At 37.3% G+C, this 15170-nt stretch overlaps 2 protein-coding genes across 3 annotated transcripts; one reads left to right on the forward strand and one right to left on the reverse strand.

Moving 5' to 3' along the window:
• Positions 1 to 91: 91 nt before the first annotated feature.
• LOC7497222 (uncharacterized) lies at positions 92 to 9054 on the forward strand. Its single transcript, XM_024594406.2, has 10 exons — positions 92 to 973; positions 1097 to 1195; positions 1341 to 1543; positions 3238 to 3431; positions 3601 to 3709; positions 3834 to 4141; positions 5030 to 5446; positions 6414 to 6495; positions 6620 to 8203; positions 8633 to 9054. The coding sequence occupies exons 1-10, from the start codon at positions 885 to 887 to the stop codon at positions 8791 to 8793; spliced, it is 3246 nt and encodes a 1081-aa protein (XP_024450174.2). The 5' UTR covers positions 92 to 884; the 3' UTR covers positions 8794 to 9054.
• A 653-nt stretch (positions 9055 to 9707) lies between these two features.
• On the reverse strand, positions 9708 to 14748 carry LOC7457357 (protein REVEILLE 5). Of its 2 annotated transcripts, none has more exons than XM_024594177.2 (8): positions 14156 to 14746; positions 13319 to 13376; positions 12421 to 12544; positions 12137 to 12313; positions 11908 to 12036; positions 11085 to 11194; positions 10710 to 10769; positions 9708 to 10210 (listed from the first exon to the last, which is right to left on the reverse strand). In XM_024594177.2, exons 1-8 carry the CDS (start codon positions 14479 to 14481, stop codon positions 10103 to 10105), a joined length of 1092 nt encoding a protein of 363 aa, XP_024449945.1. In that variant the 5' UTR covers positions 14482 to 14746; the 3' UTR covers positions 9708 to 10102. The 2 variants fall into 2 exon arrangements, 1 of the variants encoding a protein (XP_024449945.1); XR_002980027.2 differs by having other exon boundaries at positions 10131 to 10210; positions 10958 to 11194; positions 14156 to 14748.
• Positions 14749 to 15170: the final 422 nt, after the last annotated feature.

Genomic DNA, 15170 nt, shown 5'->3' on the forward strand with positions numbered 1-15170 from the left:
AACACCTGCGTTATATAGTATAGTTTTATTTTATTAAATATTAAATATTTCCTTAATCGCTGACGTATCTTGTAAAATGCGAATAACCTCGTTTCTGCGACTCGCTGCCACCTGCCACACCCAATTTCTCTCTCTAAGAAAAATAGAAGAAAAGAAATAGTACCAGTCGCTCCGCTCAAATGGAAAATATCGGAGCTTGAAACCCTAATTTTCACAATCTCTCTCGCGCGCTCTCCCTCCCTCTCTGCTTCTCCTTGGATCCAGGTAGCTCCTTTCTTAACAAAAACCCTAGTCTCTGGAGGTTAGCACAAATGAAACCTCAGGATTTAGAATTTGTCTAATTCGATCTAATATCCAACTTCTTTATCTTAAGAATTTTTTTACAATCAAGCGCTGTTTAGATATCTTAGGGTTCGGTATTTTAAACTCCGGTTTTAAAAACAAAGAAAGAATGAACGATTAGTGATATTTTGCAGATATGTGAAATTCAAGCTTCATTGTTGGGCTAAGTAAGATTTTGTCCATATTTCTTAATGAATTTTATGGTGGATGGATCTGGATCAGTTAATGGTTTCAGCTTGGTGTTAGCTTATATCTGACCATTTCTTGGTTGGTACTGACTTGGGTGTGTTGAATCTGATTGGACATGCGCCGGATTAGTGATCACTGACGAATTCCTGGCAGTGAATTAGCAATTTTTTGTTAGTGAACTTGTCTGGGTTATATCGAGGAATAGTTTTGAACATATATAGTTATTGAAAACGGAGAGATGGTGATTGGAAATATGAGCATGGTTTAGCTGATGCGGGATTTTGTAAATTTGAGCTTACTTGTAGTAATTAGTGGATAGAGAACAGGAGTGATAAAATTGTGTTTGGTTGTCGATGTACCTAAGCTTTAGCAGAATGAGTTTACCAAGTGAAGATCAACTTGGATCGAATCAGTACTTGGAAACAAGCAACGAACCACAAAAGTAATGACATTTCTTTCCCATGTACTCGATTTTCATGGTTGATTTGAATTTTTTTTTTTGGTATTGCTCATTTTGTTTCTGGTGGGATTTTAATAAGTGATATTGGCTGTTTGAATGATACAGGAAGCTAAAAATTTCATATACAAGAAAATTTCTACTATCCCTGAGTGAATTGGATGTTTGCAAAAAATTACCAAGCGGGTTTGATGAACCATCTCTAAGGTATCACAGGTTATGTGGTTATTTCTTGTTTGCAGAACCTTTATCTCTTACAAATTTGAATGAAATGGTGTCTGTTGTAGTCGATACTGCTACTGCTTTCTTCATGTGTTGCTGTGAAACTAATTCCCATTTTCTTCCGTGCTAGTGAATTTGAGGACACTTCACAGGACCGATATAGAATTCCTGTCAGTTCATCATCACAAAGTTCTAGATGTAATGATAATAGTTCATCCCCACCCACTAGAGGGGACTCAAGTAATTTTTTTCGAGGTATTCATGGAAGGTGGGATAGTCGTTCCTCTGGAAGGAGTGATCGAGACAGTGACTCTCAATCTGATTGGGATTCAGGTAAGAATTGATGTAAATTTGCTGTCCTGGTGATTGTTCCATCATGTGGCCCAGCTTGCATTTTTGGGTCCTGGTAATAATTAAACAGTTATGTTAAAAATGTCAGTACCAATGCTATGGTTATTTTTACTTCTGTTATGAGAAGCTAAATGGAAAAGCTGCTACATGGTGAACATCCAGTTACTCTACTAAGAGTGGGAAAGAATTCCCTTTCCTTGTTAGCTGGATGGACTAGGATTTATAAAATTACTGCTCTACTATCATCATGTGTTACATCTGAAAGTAATACCTTGAGCATTTTGTAATTTAAGCCATTTATTAGTACCGAGCTGTTGATCAATTACTTCATATTTGGCAAGATTGAGTTTGTTAGGTGGCATACCATTTCAAAATATGATATCGTTCAAATGGCTCTTCCAACAACCACTAGTGCAGTGCTTGAGCTTTCATTGTTATTGAGAAACCCTTCCTCCTGCATGTTCGAGAGAAATCTCAGGCTCATGTCTGTGGATGTAGCCCAAATGTGGAATTGTTCACTGCTGACAGCCAAGAGAATCAAACTCGTGTTTTGTGTAGACCCACATAACTTGAGTACCCTCTAATTGTCATTAAAAATTCTAGTTAGTTTTTCGTTAGTAAGTAACTATTATACCACACAGATAATCCTCCTTTCCTCTCTGTTTATTAAGAAACGAGAAGATGATTAAACCAACCTGTTAGGAACAGAATAGTATAACTCACAGGGAATGACCTCCTGTGTTTTCCCAGCATAAGACTGTGAATCACAGGCTTTGAAAAGTGATTAGAGATTTTGGAATAAATTGATGCGTTTTCCCTGCAAAAAAACTTGTGATTTGTTCCAAAGGAACAATCTACTGAGATGATCTTTAATGCTGGGAAAATGTAAAACTTCTCTGGCCTCTGCTTTGTATATTTGCATGAGTTTGTTCAAACCTTAAGGCTGGCAATTATTTTGATGCAAGTTGGCTTATTGTATCATGGCTTAACCTGCTTATGGAATTTGAAGAACTTAGTTGCTTACAGTTAATTTTTAGCACACACCATGCAGGGAATGTGGGTTCATAAATATCTCTACTCTTTTGGGATTTTCAGGGAATGTGATTTTTTTTGGAACTCTAGGAAATTAGTAGTAGTTAGCAGAATGATAAATACCAATTCCAAGCTATTCCAAATTCTCCTATCATGGATGATGTGGCTATGAAATGCTGACAGACTTAAGTTTGAGAAGTTTAGGGCTGATTTGAATTTGGTTCGAACTTCCTTCGAAGCTTGGCAGCAGGAAATAGGATGTAGTTTGTAGTTCATGTGTAGTATGTACTCTGTCGTCATTAGACAGGTGAATGAGATTTCCCCCCTCATTTAACTCAGCGTTTTCTTTTTTCTTTTTCCCTCATGCCCTACTTCTGGAACAAAAAGAGCAGACCACAAACTGCATCACCAATGACTTTGATTCTGTTGGCTTCTCATATTATACATGCATCTTGTATGCTCTCGGGAGAAACATAAATATTCTCAATGTGTCTATTACTGCAGTTATTTACTAAATTTCTGTGGCTATTTTTTAATATATGCTGTCTGTGAGATTTCAATGGACTGTTGGTCTGTAATGCAAATATTTAAATTACAAATCCAGCCACAGTTATTGACTGGATGAAGGATGTGTATATGTCTAGATTCTGGAAGGCGTTACATTAACCAATCTCGGCGACCTTGGCAAGTACCTGAGCATGATGGACTTCTTGGAAGTGGTTCTTTTCCTAGACCATCTGCATATGCTGCAGGGCCATCAGCTCCTAAGTCTCGATCTAACGATCAATTCCAGATCAATAGGAATAATGAGCCATATCAACCGCCTCGCCCTTATAAGGTGAAACCTGTTCTTTTTTGTTTTGTTTGTATTATACTGTCAGCCATTTAATGTCTAACTGGGTCTGGGTCTGGGTTTGGTGGTGTGTATGGCTTTTAATAAGTACTTTAGTCTTTTTCTAGCAATTCTCCTCTTGAAGTTTGTATAACTCTTCTGTGTAACATTTCAGGCAGGGCCTCATTTGCGTAGGGAGACTAATGATTCACTTAATGATGAAACATTTGGTTCATCTGAATCCACAAGCGAGGACAGAGCAGAGGAGGAAAGAAAGAGAAGAGGTAACGTCTCTGTTTCTATAGGATTCATATGGAACTATGGAAGAGCAAGCAATTCTACTTTGCTTCTAGTCCAGTGATAGGTTTCCTTAAATGAATGCAAGTTTAACATATCATGTCCTTTCAGCTTCTTTTGAATCAATGAGGAAAGAACAACATAAAGCTTTCCAAGAAAACCAGAAACCTGAAAAGTCTAAAGATAAGTTTGATTTTACCGAGTTACTGGAGGATTCAAAAGATGATAAAAGACTTCTGAATAGAACCAATGAATTGGACAAGACTGTGATACAACCTATGCCAACTAATGAGCTTGATAAGCCTCTCCATCCCTCACAAGCTCCTGTACCTAGACCTCTTGTGCCTCCAGGATTTTCAAGCATGATAGCAGAGAAGAGTACGGGAACAAAATCTTTAACCAATCCTCTTCCTTCAGAGGTGATTCTCTTATATTTTTCATCAAATATATGTGCATTGAAAACTTGGCTGGTCAGGATGCTCTTCATTTATATCTTTTTCTCAATATTATTTTTGACAAGTAGTCCTCAGGCTCTTCCCAGTACATGGGGAGTAAGTTTTACAATGTTCTCTTAACAGAGCAACATTTTACATTCATGCCTCTTAAGCAGTGCTTGGGAGATTATCTAACATACCACAATCATGCAAGTGCCTATCATATGGAACTTGCATTTTTAATCTGTGTGTAATAGTCTTGTTGTCAAACCATCTTCCTCTTATCAAATTAAGCACAAGGCTTTGGCATTGCTAGTATATTGTTATGCTGCCTGTCAGAATTGTTAGGAAGTCTCCTGGCTGTGGTTGAAAACCTTTGCATCACCAATGGCTGCTTGATTTACTTCTCTTTCCCTTTTTAGCTTTTTGATTGTTATATGATATATTGCCATTTACTTGTTCTTTACTCCACGATTCTGGTGTAGATCTTATTTATATAGTTACTTTGCAAAATAGTATCTGGTACTGATTAGTATCTCCACAGATATCACTTGCAGGGAGATATTGAATTTTCAGCTGAGGCATCCTTAGGTGAATTTATTTTTAGATCCTTGCCTTTTCCTGTGATTTCACAGGCTCCCAAACCATTTAGTATCTAGGCCAATACTTGCTTTACACATGCATACACATGTTTCCAGAAACATTAATGAGAATGATGATTTCTTAGAACATCATTATTCGTTAAAGAGTAAGATTAGTGGCAGTGAAATGTGATCATATGTTGGTGATGGTATTATGTTGCCCTGTTGGTGTCTAATTGTTTGTCAGTAAATCATTACGTTTTATTAACTGTCCTTTTGTTGATTACTATAGGCTGGCAATGAACTTGAGCTAAGCCTTTTGCAAGCTAAAGGTACTTGTGTTTTAGACTGGACTTCAGATAATCAAGATGGAAAACAATCTTCAGAGGGAATGCATTTGAATTTGCAACAGCCTAGAAACCCAATTGCTCATGTTTCCATTAATAACAAGAGCGAAAAGATTCTGAATATAGCATCAGTTTTGGATGTTTCAAGTAAAAAAATTGGCTCCAAGACTTCAAATCTTTCAGAAGTCTTTATAGCTTCTGAGAATTGTGAAGTAATAGATCTTGATGCCGGGGATGTCACAGGGGATAAAAATGTGGGTGACTCTGGTTCATCCCATTCAACCTCAATTCTAGACAAGCTTTTTGGCAGTGCTTTGACACTAAATGGTACTGCTTCTACTGGTCCCTCCAGTTTCATTGAGGTAATCCCTTCTCTCTCTCTCTTTTTTTTTATGGTATGTATCTTCAGGCCCTCAGTAGACTCACTCACTCTCTCTCTCAATGCTTATATTCATAATCACTTTATTTTTGTTTGCTTTATTCCTTTGGTGGTGCTAACTTTAAGGGCTGTAATGGAATTATGATTTGTTCAATTTCAGAATCCGCAGCCACCTTAAAAAATATTTGTTGTACATGTCAATGCAAGCTCGTGTCAGTTATAATTGTTCCCTTGTTCAACCATAGATTACTGAACATTAATCTTCCCAGGTTTCTAGGGTTTATGTTCACTGGAGTTTTGGATAAATTTTGTAAAGGTTTATCTAGAATACATCATATTTTACGTGGTTCACCTAGCTTATAGTAGTAACATGAAAGGTTATGATGAAGTTGCAATGAAGATCATGTTATACACAAGTCTCACGAAAATTTTGCTGTGTGGAAGTAAATTTCAGCCTTGCCATAATAAGATCAACCCTGAAATTTTGCTGGCAACAATGAAATTCTTCATTTTTATCCCCATAAGGTACAGAAGTTGAATAAAGATTGTGGTGGAAACATGAAAAGATGCAATGAAATTACAATGAAGACTGTGTCAGACAAGTCTCATGGAAAGTTTGCTGTGTGGAAGTAAAATATCCAGTGTCACTAAAATAAGAACTGTTTAATTTTGCTCTGTAATAATATTTTTCACTTTTATCCCAATAAAAAAGGTACAGAAGTTGAATGCTATCAACTTGGGTGAATGAACTTCGCTAATTCAAATGAATTTTCTTCTTCAAGTGGAGCAGCATGGGTTCACACTTCATACCCAGCTAGTTTTGTCTTTCCAGAGAATGAATTGTTGCCTTGTGTTGTACTTGGAACTGGTGTTTTTTGAAGTAGAAAGTTCTGTTAAAGTTTAAAGCATGAATTGGTAGACTCTTTAAATATATTTTGTTGTTATTTCAGCATCACGATGTTAAAGTAGATGACACATGGAGCCCTAAGACCGGTCAATCTTCCAAGTTTGCTCAGTGGTTTAGCGAAGAAGGTATATGGACAACACATTCATCGTTATATGTTGTCCACCGTCCACTATCTCTCTTAGAGCTTAACTTGTATCACTGAATTCTAATTCTTTCACCCCCCCCCCCCCCCTTTTTTTCCTCAAGCAGAAAAGAAACCAGTCGACAATCTCCCATCTGGCAGGCCAAATGATTTGCTCTCACTAATTGTTGGTGGTGAAAAAGGTGGATCCCAGGTTAAAGCTACCGATCACATGCTGCCAACCTTTCCCTTCCAGAGCTCTGAACTTGAAGACAGGCATTTGTCATCAAATCTAAAGCCTGTCAGTGTTGAAAATAATGCGAAGAGGTCCAACACTGATAAACCAGATGTAGTTCCAGCTGTACTTACATGTGAAGACCTTGAACAGTCTATTCTGTCAGAAATTACTGAGAATGGTTCAACTTTGCTGCCACCTGTGCATGGCTGGAGTGGTGGTCATGTTAAGATTGAGCAGCAGAAAGCTGAATATCATGCATCCCAGCACCTTCTTTCATTGTTACAGAAGGGGACAGGCCTGGATAATGCAGCACCATCTGCCAATCTAGGGATTAGTCAGATCAGTGTTGCAGACAGACTACAGAATACTGAAGTGGCAAATCCAAGCAATGCACCTCGCAAGCCGAGAGATGCAGATGCTGAAAACATTCCCAATCCAGGGAAGGCTTTGACTCTCGAAACACTTTTTGGAACTGCTTTCATGAAGGAACTGCAATCAGTAGGAGCACCTGTTTCTAGTCAAAGGGACTCTGTTGGACATGCAAATGATAACGCTTCAGAGTTTCATGGGCTACCCGTACCTGTAATAGATGATGGCTTCCTTCCTCCAGCTGAAATTGTGTTGAGCATGTCAAGTCACAGAAGTGGTGTCTTGGCATCAAAGCAAAGACAGCAAATTGTATCAGATAGAACTGGAGAGCATTTGTTAGGCTTTGATCCTCAAAATGAAGTGGATTCATCACATCTTCGAACTGAACTGGGCTCTAAGATTGGTGGCTTTGATGGGTCTGTTGAAATTCGACTTCCAGAAGAGGATAACTTGATTGCAGTCAGTGGCCCTCTGAATCTCCAAAACTTTCTACTTGCCAGGAATTCAGCTAAATCTGAGCTATTACAGACTCCAGGAACATCAGTTGATATTGCTGAGAAACTTGCGGCTCTGAATTCTGGATTCAGGGACGAAAGACCTGTTGCAGGTCAAGAAGGTCAACCATTTCTTCGTGGTCCTTATGATATGAGGGAGCCTGATGCTCAGTTTCATAATCTCCATGTCCAGTCATCTTCTTCCCAGCTTCACCCCCCGCAGTTGAATCATCCAGGGCCGATGTTCCATCCATTAGGTTCTCATCCTGCAAACATGAATGCTCAGATGAAATTAGTAGCCCCTGAGAACATTCATCACGATGCTCCTAATAATCAATTCCCAGCAAATATGCTCCGCCCCCCTTTCAATCACCCCAGCCGCACACTGACTGGATTTGATCCTAGCACACATAAGTCTGTGTTACCACAAATGCACATGCATGGCAATTTTCCACCTGCTCACCTACAACGTGAATTTCCCAGAGGTGCACCTCTGCCTCCACATCCCAGCAATCAGGTGACTGGTTTTATGCAGGAACCGGGTCCAATGCAGGGTTTCCCTTTTGGTCAAAGGCAGCCCAACTTTGGTGCCCTTGGAACTCCACCTCAAGGTACAGACTCAGCTTCTAGTTGATTCCTTTCTGCCTTCTAACAATTAAACAGATCGCCTTATATTTAACAACAAAGTCCCTCCTTTTCTGTGGGTTCCTCACTCTAATATTGTTCAAGGATTTTTCTCTGCACACATCTATTATACCATTTCTCTTCCAGTGGCAAATGTTGATAAAATTACCTAGTTGTTCTAATTGATGAATTTTAACTACGATAAGATTGGATGTCTGTTTCCCATTTGGAGTCCCAGAAAAGTTACGCTCACAGGCCTCGGCTATACATGATTTATCTGTCTTTAAATTAGATTCCATATAATGTAAACTCCTACTCATGCATCTCGTATATTGCTAGGCATTTAGTAGGTGTGTTCAAGGTATACGTTTATTTGTTGTCATGTCATCTGATTCTTGCTCTCAATGGATGGGCAGCTATCGATGTTGGTGGTGAAAGCCATCATCCGGAGGCACTCCAAAGGCTGATCGAGATGGAGCTCAGGTCAAAGTCCAAGCAAGCTCACCCTTTTGCCGCCTCAGGCAATGGTCCAGGAATATACGGTCACGAGCTAGACATGGGTTTTGGATATAGATAGTGGATTTCGACTCTGGTTGTGAGGCGATACACTAACGATCTCATGCTTGGATCCACATGGCATGGTGAATGGGTTTGATATGCTTCTTCGGAAGGGATTGCCTATGGTTGGATGTAATTAATGGAGTTGACAGGGAATTGGCATCTAGTTGGGACTTTTGCTTGCTTATTTCACATTTGAAAAATACCCCTTCCCTTCTTTAATACATATATATTTTTACATATAAATTTATAAAAAAAATAAAAAATATATTTTAAGAAACTCCTCAACTCTTGGTTGAGGTCAGAAATCAAGTTTGAATTGTAACATGCGGGGATAATTAAAATTCTCTACGACCAGAATCAGATCGCCTCCAGCTGCTACTAAGACGGGGATAATTAGCTTTTGATTTTTCGTTTAACCACAGATAAAAAAAAATGTTTGGTTAGCTAAATAGGTTTTTTTTAATGGTCCAACTCTGGTTTTGTAGAAGCTTTTATATTTATAGAGATTTTTTATTATTACTTTACTTGTAAAAATTTATTTTATAATCAAATATTTTTTTAAAAAATTAATTTTTTATAACCACAACTAATTTTGTTTTAAAAAAACTGTAACTATAAGTGCCTCAGACATTTTCAAACAGTGTTTTGTTTTTAATTTAGTTTTTTAATTTTATTTTTTAATATTATATTTTTAATTTTATAATTTATTTTTTATAAGATTATTTTGATTTTATTATTTGAATAATAAGTTTTGAAGATTAACTTGATTTTTTAAAAATTTTATTTTTTAACATTTTAGCTATAGTTGAAATAAATTTACGGCGTCAAAAATCACACTGAAAACGTTAAGCTATAGTAAAAGAGCTAGACCGCTACTGGAGAACCTCTCTCTCTCTTTTAGTTTATTACTTAAAATTAATTAATTAATAATTCTTCATTATACGCACAAGGTTTCCCCTTCATATTTATTATTTTTGTCAATACACAAGATACAGCTCCTAACTTCAGCTCCCGCAAACAAAAACCTCAAGAAACCTACAGTAATACTTAATAGAAAACACACTCAAAATCCCTACAAGATCTCCCTTGCAACATACGATATAACTGTCCTACAATCCTGAAAAGCAACGGGAACGTGTATATACAGACACTACAAGCTGACATAACTAGGAAGAGCACGTGCTATGGAACACACGCATATATACAGATAAACTTCTAGACACTTTCACTCCCTTGCCCTATCCACACAGCCTTCGCGTTTCCAGATTGGCATTTACTATTTGGTGTCCACAGTACAGCAAGTTCACTGAATTTGCATTGCACCTTTACATAGCTGGAATGGGGTTGCCCAAATTATCAACACTGCAATTGCTGTAAGAACCACCTGAGTTTTCTTTCTCAGAGTCAACATCATACGAAGCAAGCAGCCTTCTCTGCATGGATTTCATGGAAGTTGACAGTGATTAGGCATGATAACTAAGAGATCATACCACGTGGAAATGGGAAGTGGTAAAATGAAAGTTCTTAAAAGTCATGGTAAATATACAGAGATCATGACAGGCCACCTAGAGACCAATTGGTGACATCATTTCATAAAGTTACTAGTTGAGCACCACAAAATATAATCAATGAAAAAGGAAAATATCTATACCTATGCAAGGAATAATTGAACCCTAATTTTCCTCATTTGAGAATAATCAGAACTTTTTGGAGTATCCTTCGACTACCGGTGAATAAACGGAACCAGTTGTGGCATGCAGCGGTACAAATATGAATTAAAAAAAAATCAGATTAGGTAAGTACGGATATTGAGTCTGATCTCATGAAAATGGGATCCTAATTCAGATTTTCAGATGGGGTAGAGGCATCACAGGTAAATTTCACAAAAAACAACGTAGTTAAAAGCTTAACTAGTGTTAAACAAGTGCTTACATGATCCTCGAATTCTGGACTTGTCAAATTGACAGAGAGGTTCCTCATCAACAACACCACCTGGGAAAAGCCAAATAAATTCCCTTGAGTAAATTTGTTTTTTCCAGATGATAGGAAAACCAAAACCGGCAAATTTCTTCAAACGAATACAGGCAAAACCCATGATTTTTTATGTACAAGCATAATATAGTTTCATGAAAAGAGTGTAGAGAAAAGGGGGAGGCAGAAGAAAAGTTGCTTCCACTCACTTCATAAGATAAGCAGCACGATTTTGTTTTCTAACTATGCTCAATCTACTCAACCCCAACTGACCTACTCAACCCAACTTGCATGGTGAGAAATCATGAAGGCATAAAAGATAGAAAAACAGCTTACTGTTTCCAAATTTATTGGGTCCATCTGCTTCAACCTCTGCAAGTGATCCCTGGCATTGGGGTCAAAGACACTTCCAATGAAGCTGTACACTTGAGCAAAGTCTGGCATAACTGCATTTTGAACAGCATGAATGCGTCATGCATAGGATACAAGAAAATTTACCAGCAGATGAGATAGCGCACAAAATTCATAACACTATTTACAACTCCAGATGCGAAAGAGAGCTTCAGATCCATGAGGCAGAAAGGGCCTAAATGCCAGCAACAACGAAGTGTGTTATCCAAGGCACCAGGGAAGCTTGACATGGTTTACACAGACCAATTTGACAGGGGTATTATCAATGAAAGCTTTATGGTCAAACTGAAAAGCTAATTGTCAGTTTGATACAGCACAAGCAACACTATATTTGTTGAACTACAAGGGAATATTAAGAAGCTGCAAAGAAGAAAAGATGATATAGAAAAACTCGATAGCAGCAATGAATGAAAAGAGAGACTCGCATGATATAACCTTTTTCCTTCCATAAGGGGAAACAAATCCCAAATGCAAGACTTCATTTTCACCCCAACTAAAACAGCGAAAACACTTTCAACACTATTTGAAGACCAAGACAACATCATAAGAAAGGCCACTAGAATTGACATGTGAGGGAGAGACGTCAAGTTTTCATGTTGAACTGACACAAAGGCATGGTTAAAGCTTATATGCACTAGGTTGGCAAGTCGTCGATTGGAAAGAAAAAAGGTTTTAAAAAGATGAAAAAGGCCAATCATTTTCCAACTACATCTGTATCTCAACTTCAAATAAGAAACATGATACTGACCTCTCTCTGGCTTGCCCTGATCCTTATTATCAATTATTTTGCCAGCTTGCCAAGTCCTTGGGGTGCTTTCATTACTGCTACTGTAGCAACATTTATATGAAATTGTTGGCCCAGCCAATCCCGCATCATCTGAGAAAAAAAGATAATTGAAACTTTTACTTTAAAAAATCTAGCTCCTGTACAAGAAAAGAAAAGAGGTGGGGGAAGAGAGCTAGAAAAAAAATAAAACCTGTAGTCATCTGTGACATGTTCACTGGTGGTCCAGAGTTATAACTCCAGGTAGATGAAGATCCACTGGTAATTGGATTTCCAAGATCTGATGTTGTATCTGGCCGATAGAGATATCCAGGTTCAAGCAAAGTAGATGAAGATTGAAATAGCCCAGTCGCTTGTGATGCAACAACAGCTGTTAGAAATACACAAACAAATAAAGGTTAGTCCAGAATCAGTCATTCAATCCACAAACTCCTCCCACCCTCTCAAAGCCTTAACACAAAGGCAGAACATACTAACCACTTTTAGAAGCCTTTTGCGGGTAGGGATGAGCTGCTTTTCTCTTTGGACGAGGTGGAGGTACATGTTCACTTGTTCCACTCTTCTGAACCTTCAGAAAGTACTTTTGTGCATGACTCCGTATCTGCCGAGAACATCCATTACATTTTACATGCAAACATTTTGATGCTGAACATGTGGTTCACTGATAACTGTGACTGAATTCAAATACACCCATACAAACACACAGAAGCACAAGAAAACAGTGAAGAATACATAGTCCTGACCTATGCTCAGGAGGCCAAAATCCCTCGAATCATATTTGAGTTTAGGGACTTGAGAATGGTGTGTTAAGGCTTTATGTAAAATTTCTAACTTCAGGTACCATTAATATACCACATCCTAAGGACATCTCTAAAGTAAACTCATAAACAGGGAGTTTCATCACTTCTTTGATCAACTATGACCATTATAACGAAACTATCTTTACCATTTTAGAAACTTAAGCTTGTATGCAATAGATAGGTGTTATGACTTTGACTAACAAATTTGTTCAAGTATGATTATGTGAAATGAAACTCATAAGCGTATGTTGACAACAATATCAGATGGAAAATGTAGATAAGACAGAAGAAAATCAAACGCAAAAGGTGAACTAACCTGTCACTCAAGTATTTGCAACAGTCTACACAATCAAGATATACAAATAATCATGCAATGCTAACAAGGACCATAGCTTCCAAGTGGTAAACTTATTGAGCATGTTATCACAAGGGAGCAATCACCTCATGAAAAAAACACAACAAATAGTAGGATTGTAAACTAATTCTCCCTCAAAGACCCTATTTTGGTGAAACATACACGGTAAAGGCCTCATCATATAATGCTTAAAGAAGATAGATTAGATTGTTTAACATACCTGTATGACAGTCTTTGACCCAACAAATGCTTCAATCTTCTTCCAATCACGATCAAATCTGTAACCAAAAGAATTTTAGGGCACACGGTCTATTAACCGACAAGTCAGAAAGCATATGCCTTACACACACATTGACATAGATAATCCCATAAAAAGCTTTATCATATTGTGACGTAACTGAATAACAATTTCTGCTTGTTAAGACCAAAAGGAAGATTTTTAGAAGTTTGAATGTTAGGCATTGCAGTCAGAGCTTGATGAATGTGACAAACTGAATTGTTTTAAAAATCAGAACACACAATAATATTTTTACCAAAATAAGTGGTAAGATTCAAAATCTTTCACTTTTATTGCTCTCGCCATATTCCTCAGCAACCCAAAATCTTCTCACTTCTGCATCAAACACTAAAGCCCTCGTTTCAAAAACCAAATTACAATTAAAATTAATAATAATAATTAAAAAAAAGAGATGCTTTCATTAACACTAGCGTACACCACAAAGCAAACTCAGAACCCAAACTTCGATAAGAACCCTTTATTCCCTCAGTTTGTTTTCAAATTCTCGTATTTAATCAATCACTAAAGTCCCAAGTTCAAAATCCAAACTATAATTAAAATGGAAAAAAAATGTTTTAATTAAAAAAACCAAATTACTATATCAATCATTAACATCAAACTCAAAAACCTTTTTATTATTTTTTTATTCAAATTCTTTCATTTAGCTGAGATTTTGTCAATTAAGTGAAACTAAATCCAAATCTCTTTTCTAGCAACCAAGCAAAAATAAATGAATAAAAGAGAAGAGAGAGAGAGAGAGAGAAGTATAATGATACTTACAATTGGAGGGCTTCTAGAAACTTGTCATGCTCCTGTTCAGTCCAGCTCTCTCTAGACTTAGTAATAGTATAAGGTTTCCGGATCTTCTTACTCGAATCCTCCGAGAACGACATCACCGTATTATTATGATTATTATTAGTATTTACCGTCGAAACTGTATTTTTACAAGTATTAGTAGCAGTAGCAGTAGCAGTATTGGATGGTGTTGCTGCCGTTGTTGTTGGTGGTGGTGGCAGGGAATCGAGACCGGGTAACCCCATATTACTATTATTCATGGGATCAAAGAAATAAAAGCCTTGAGCCGGGTTAGGGTTAACCGACACCATTGAAAGAAAACAAAAACCGACTCTGATTATCTTCCGGTTCAGGTTGTTATGGATGGTCAGGTTTTCCTGTTAAGGTTTCTGTGCTGTGTGTTCTGTTTTGCAAGAAGGAGAGAAAGGGAGACAAGAGATTGCTCAGAAGTGAGGAAACAGAAATAGATGTCTTTTTTTTTTTTTTTAATTAAAGTTTTTGTACTGAGGGTTCTGTTTTTGTAAGAGCTACGAAGGAAAGGAAAGGAAAGGGAGACAATGGAAGTGAAGAGAAGAAGAGAGACGTGTGGTTTATAAATGTTTTAGATTTTGGGTTTTTTTATTCTTTTCTTTAATATAGACACACACACGTGGCAGTATTGAGCTGTCTAGAACTGAGAGTTGGGGTATCTGTGGATTCGGCAAGTGGCAGGCAATTAGAGTAGCTGTTATGTGTTTTTTTCTTTTAAATATTATTTAAAGTGCGGAAGTCACTTTTGGGTAACCGCCACAAGTCAAAAGCTGGTTGGTGCTTGAAGAAACTCTGAAATTAGGGGAGTTAAAAAAGATATTGATATACAAAAAAAAACATTTAAAGAGTCATTTTATAAGATTAAGATAAGATTTCTTATATAAATCTTATCGAAGCTTTTGTCTCCAACATATTCTTTAGTCCAAACTAATAAATTACCACACACCATCAAGCATCTAATTCATGAAAT

The sequence above is a fragment of the Populus trichocarpa genome, chromosome 2 (assembly GCF_000002775.5).
Source record: "Populus trichocarpa isolate Nisqually-1 chromosome 2, P.trichocarpa_v4.1, whole genome shotgun sequence".
Taxonomy (NCBI): Eukaryota; Viridiplantae; Streptophyta; class Magnoliopsida; order Malpighiales; family Salicaceae; genus Populus; species Populus trichocarpa.

Bases quoted from the DNA above. Each gene is read 5' to 3' on its own strand.
- LOC7497222 (XM_024594406.2), top strand. From the start codon at position 885: ATGTACCTAAGCTTTAGCAGAATGAGTTTACCAAGTGAAGATCAACTT. The intron at 1,544-3,237 runs GTAAGAATTGAT...GTATATGTCTAG, and splicing joins TCAATCTGATTGGGATTCAG to ATTCTGGAAGGCGTTACATT. The intron at 8,204-8,632 runs GTACAGACTCAG...ATGGATGGGCAG, and splicing joins CCTTGGAACTCCACCTCAAG to CTATCGATGTTGGTGGTGAA.
- LOC7457357 (XM_024594177.2), bottom strand. From the start codon at position 14,481: ATGGTGTCGGTTAACCCTAACCCGGCTCAAGGCTTTTATTTCTTTGAT. The intron at 12,545-13,318 runs GTATGTTAAACA...TGTTCTCGGCAG, and splicing joins GGTCAAAGACTGTCATACAG to ATACGGAGTCATGCACAAAA. The intron at 12,037-12,136 runs GTTTTATTTTTT...TTTTTTTCTCAG, and splicing joins CATGTCACAGATGACTACAG to ATGATGCGGGATTGGCTGGG.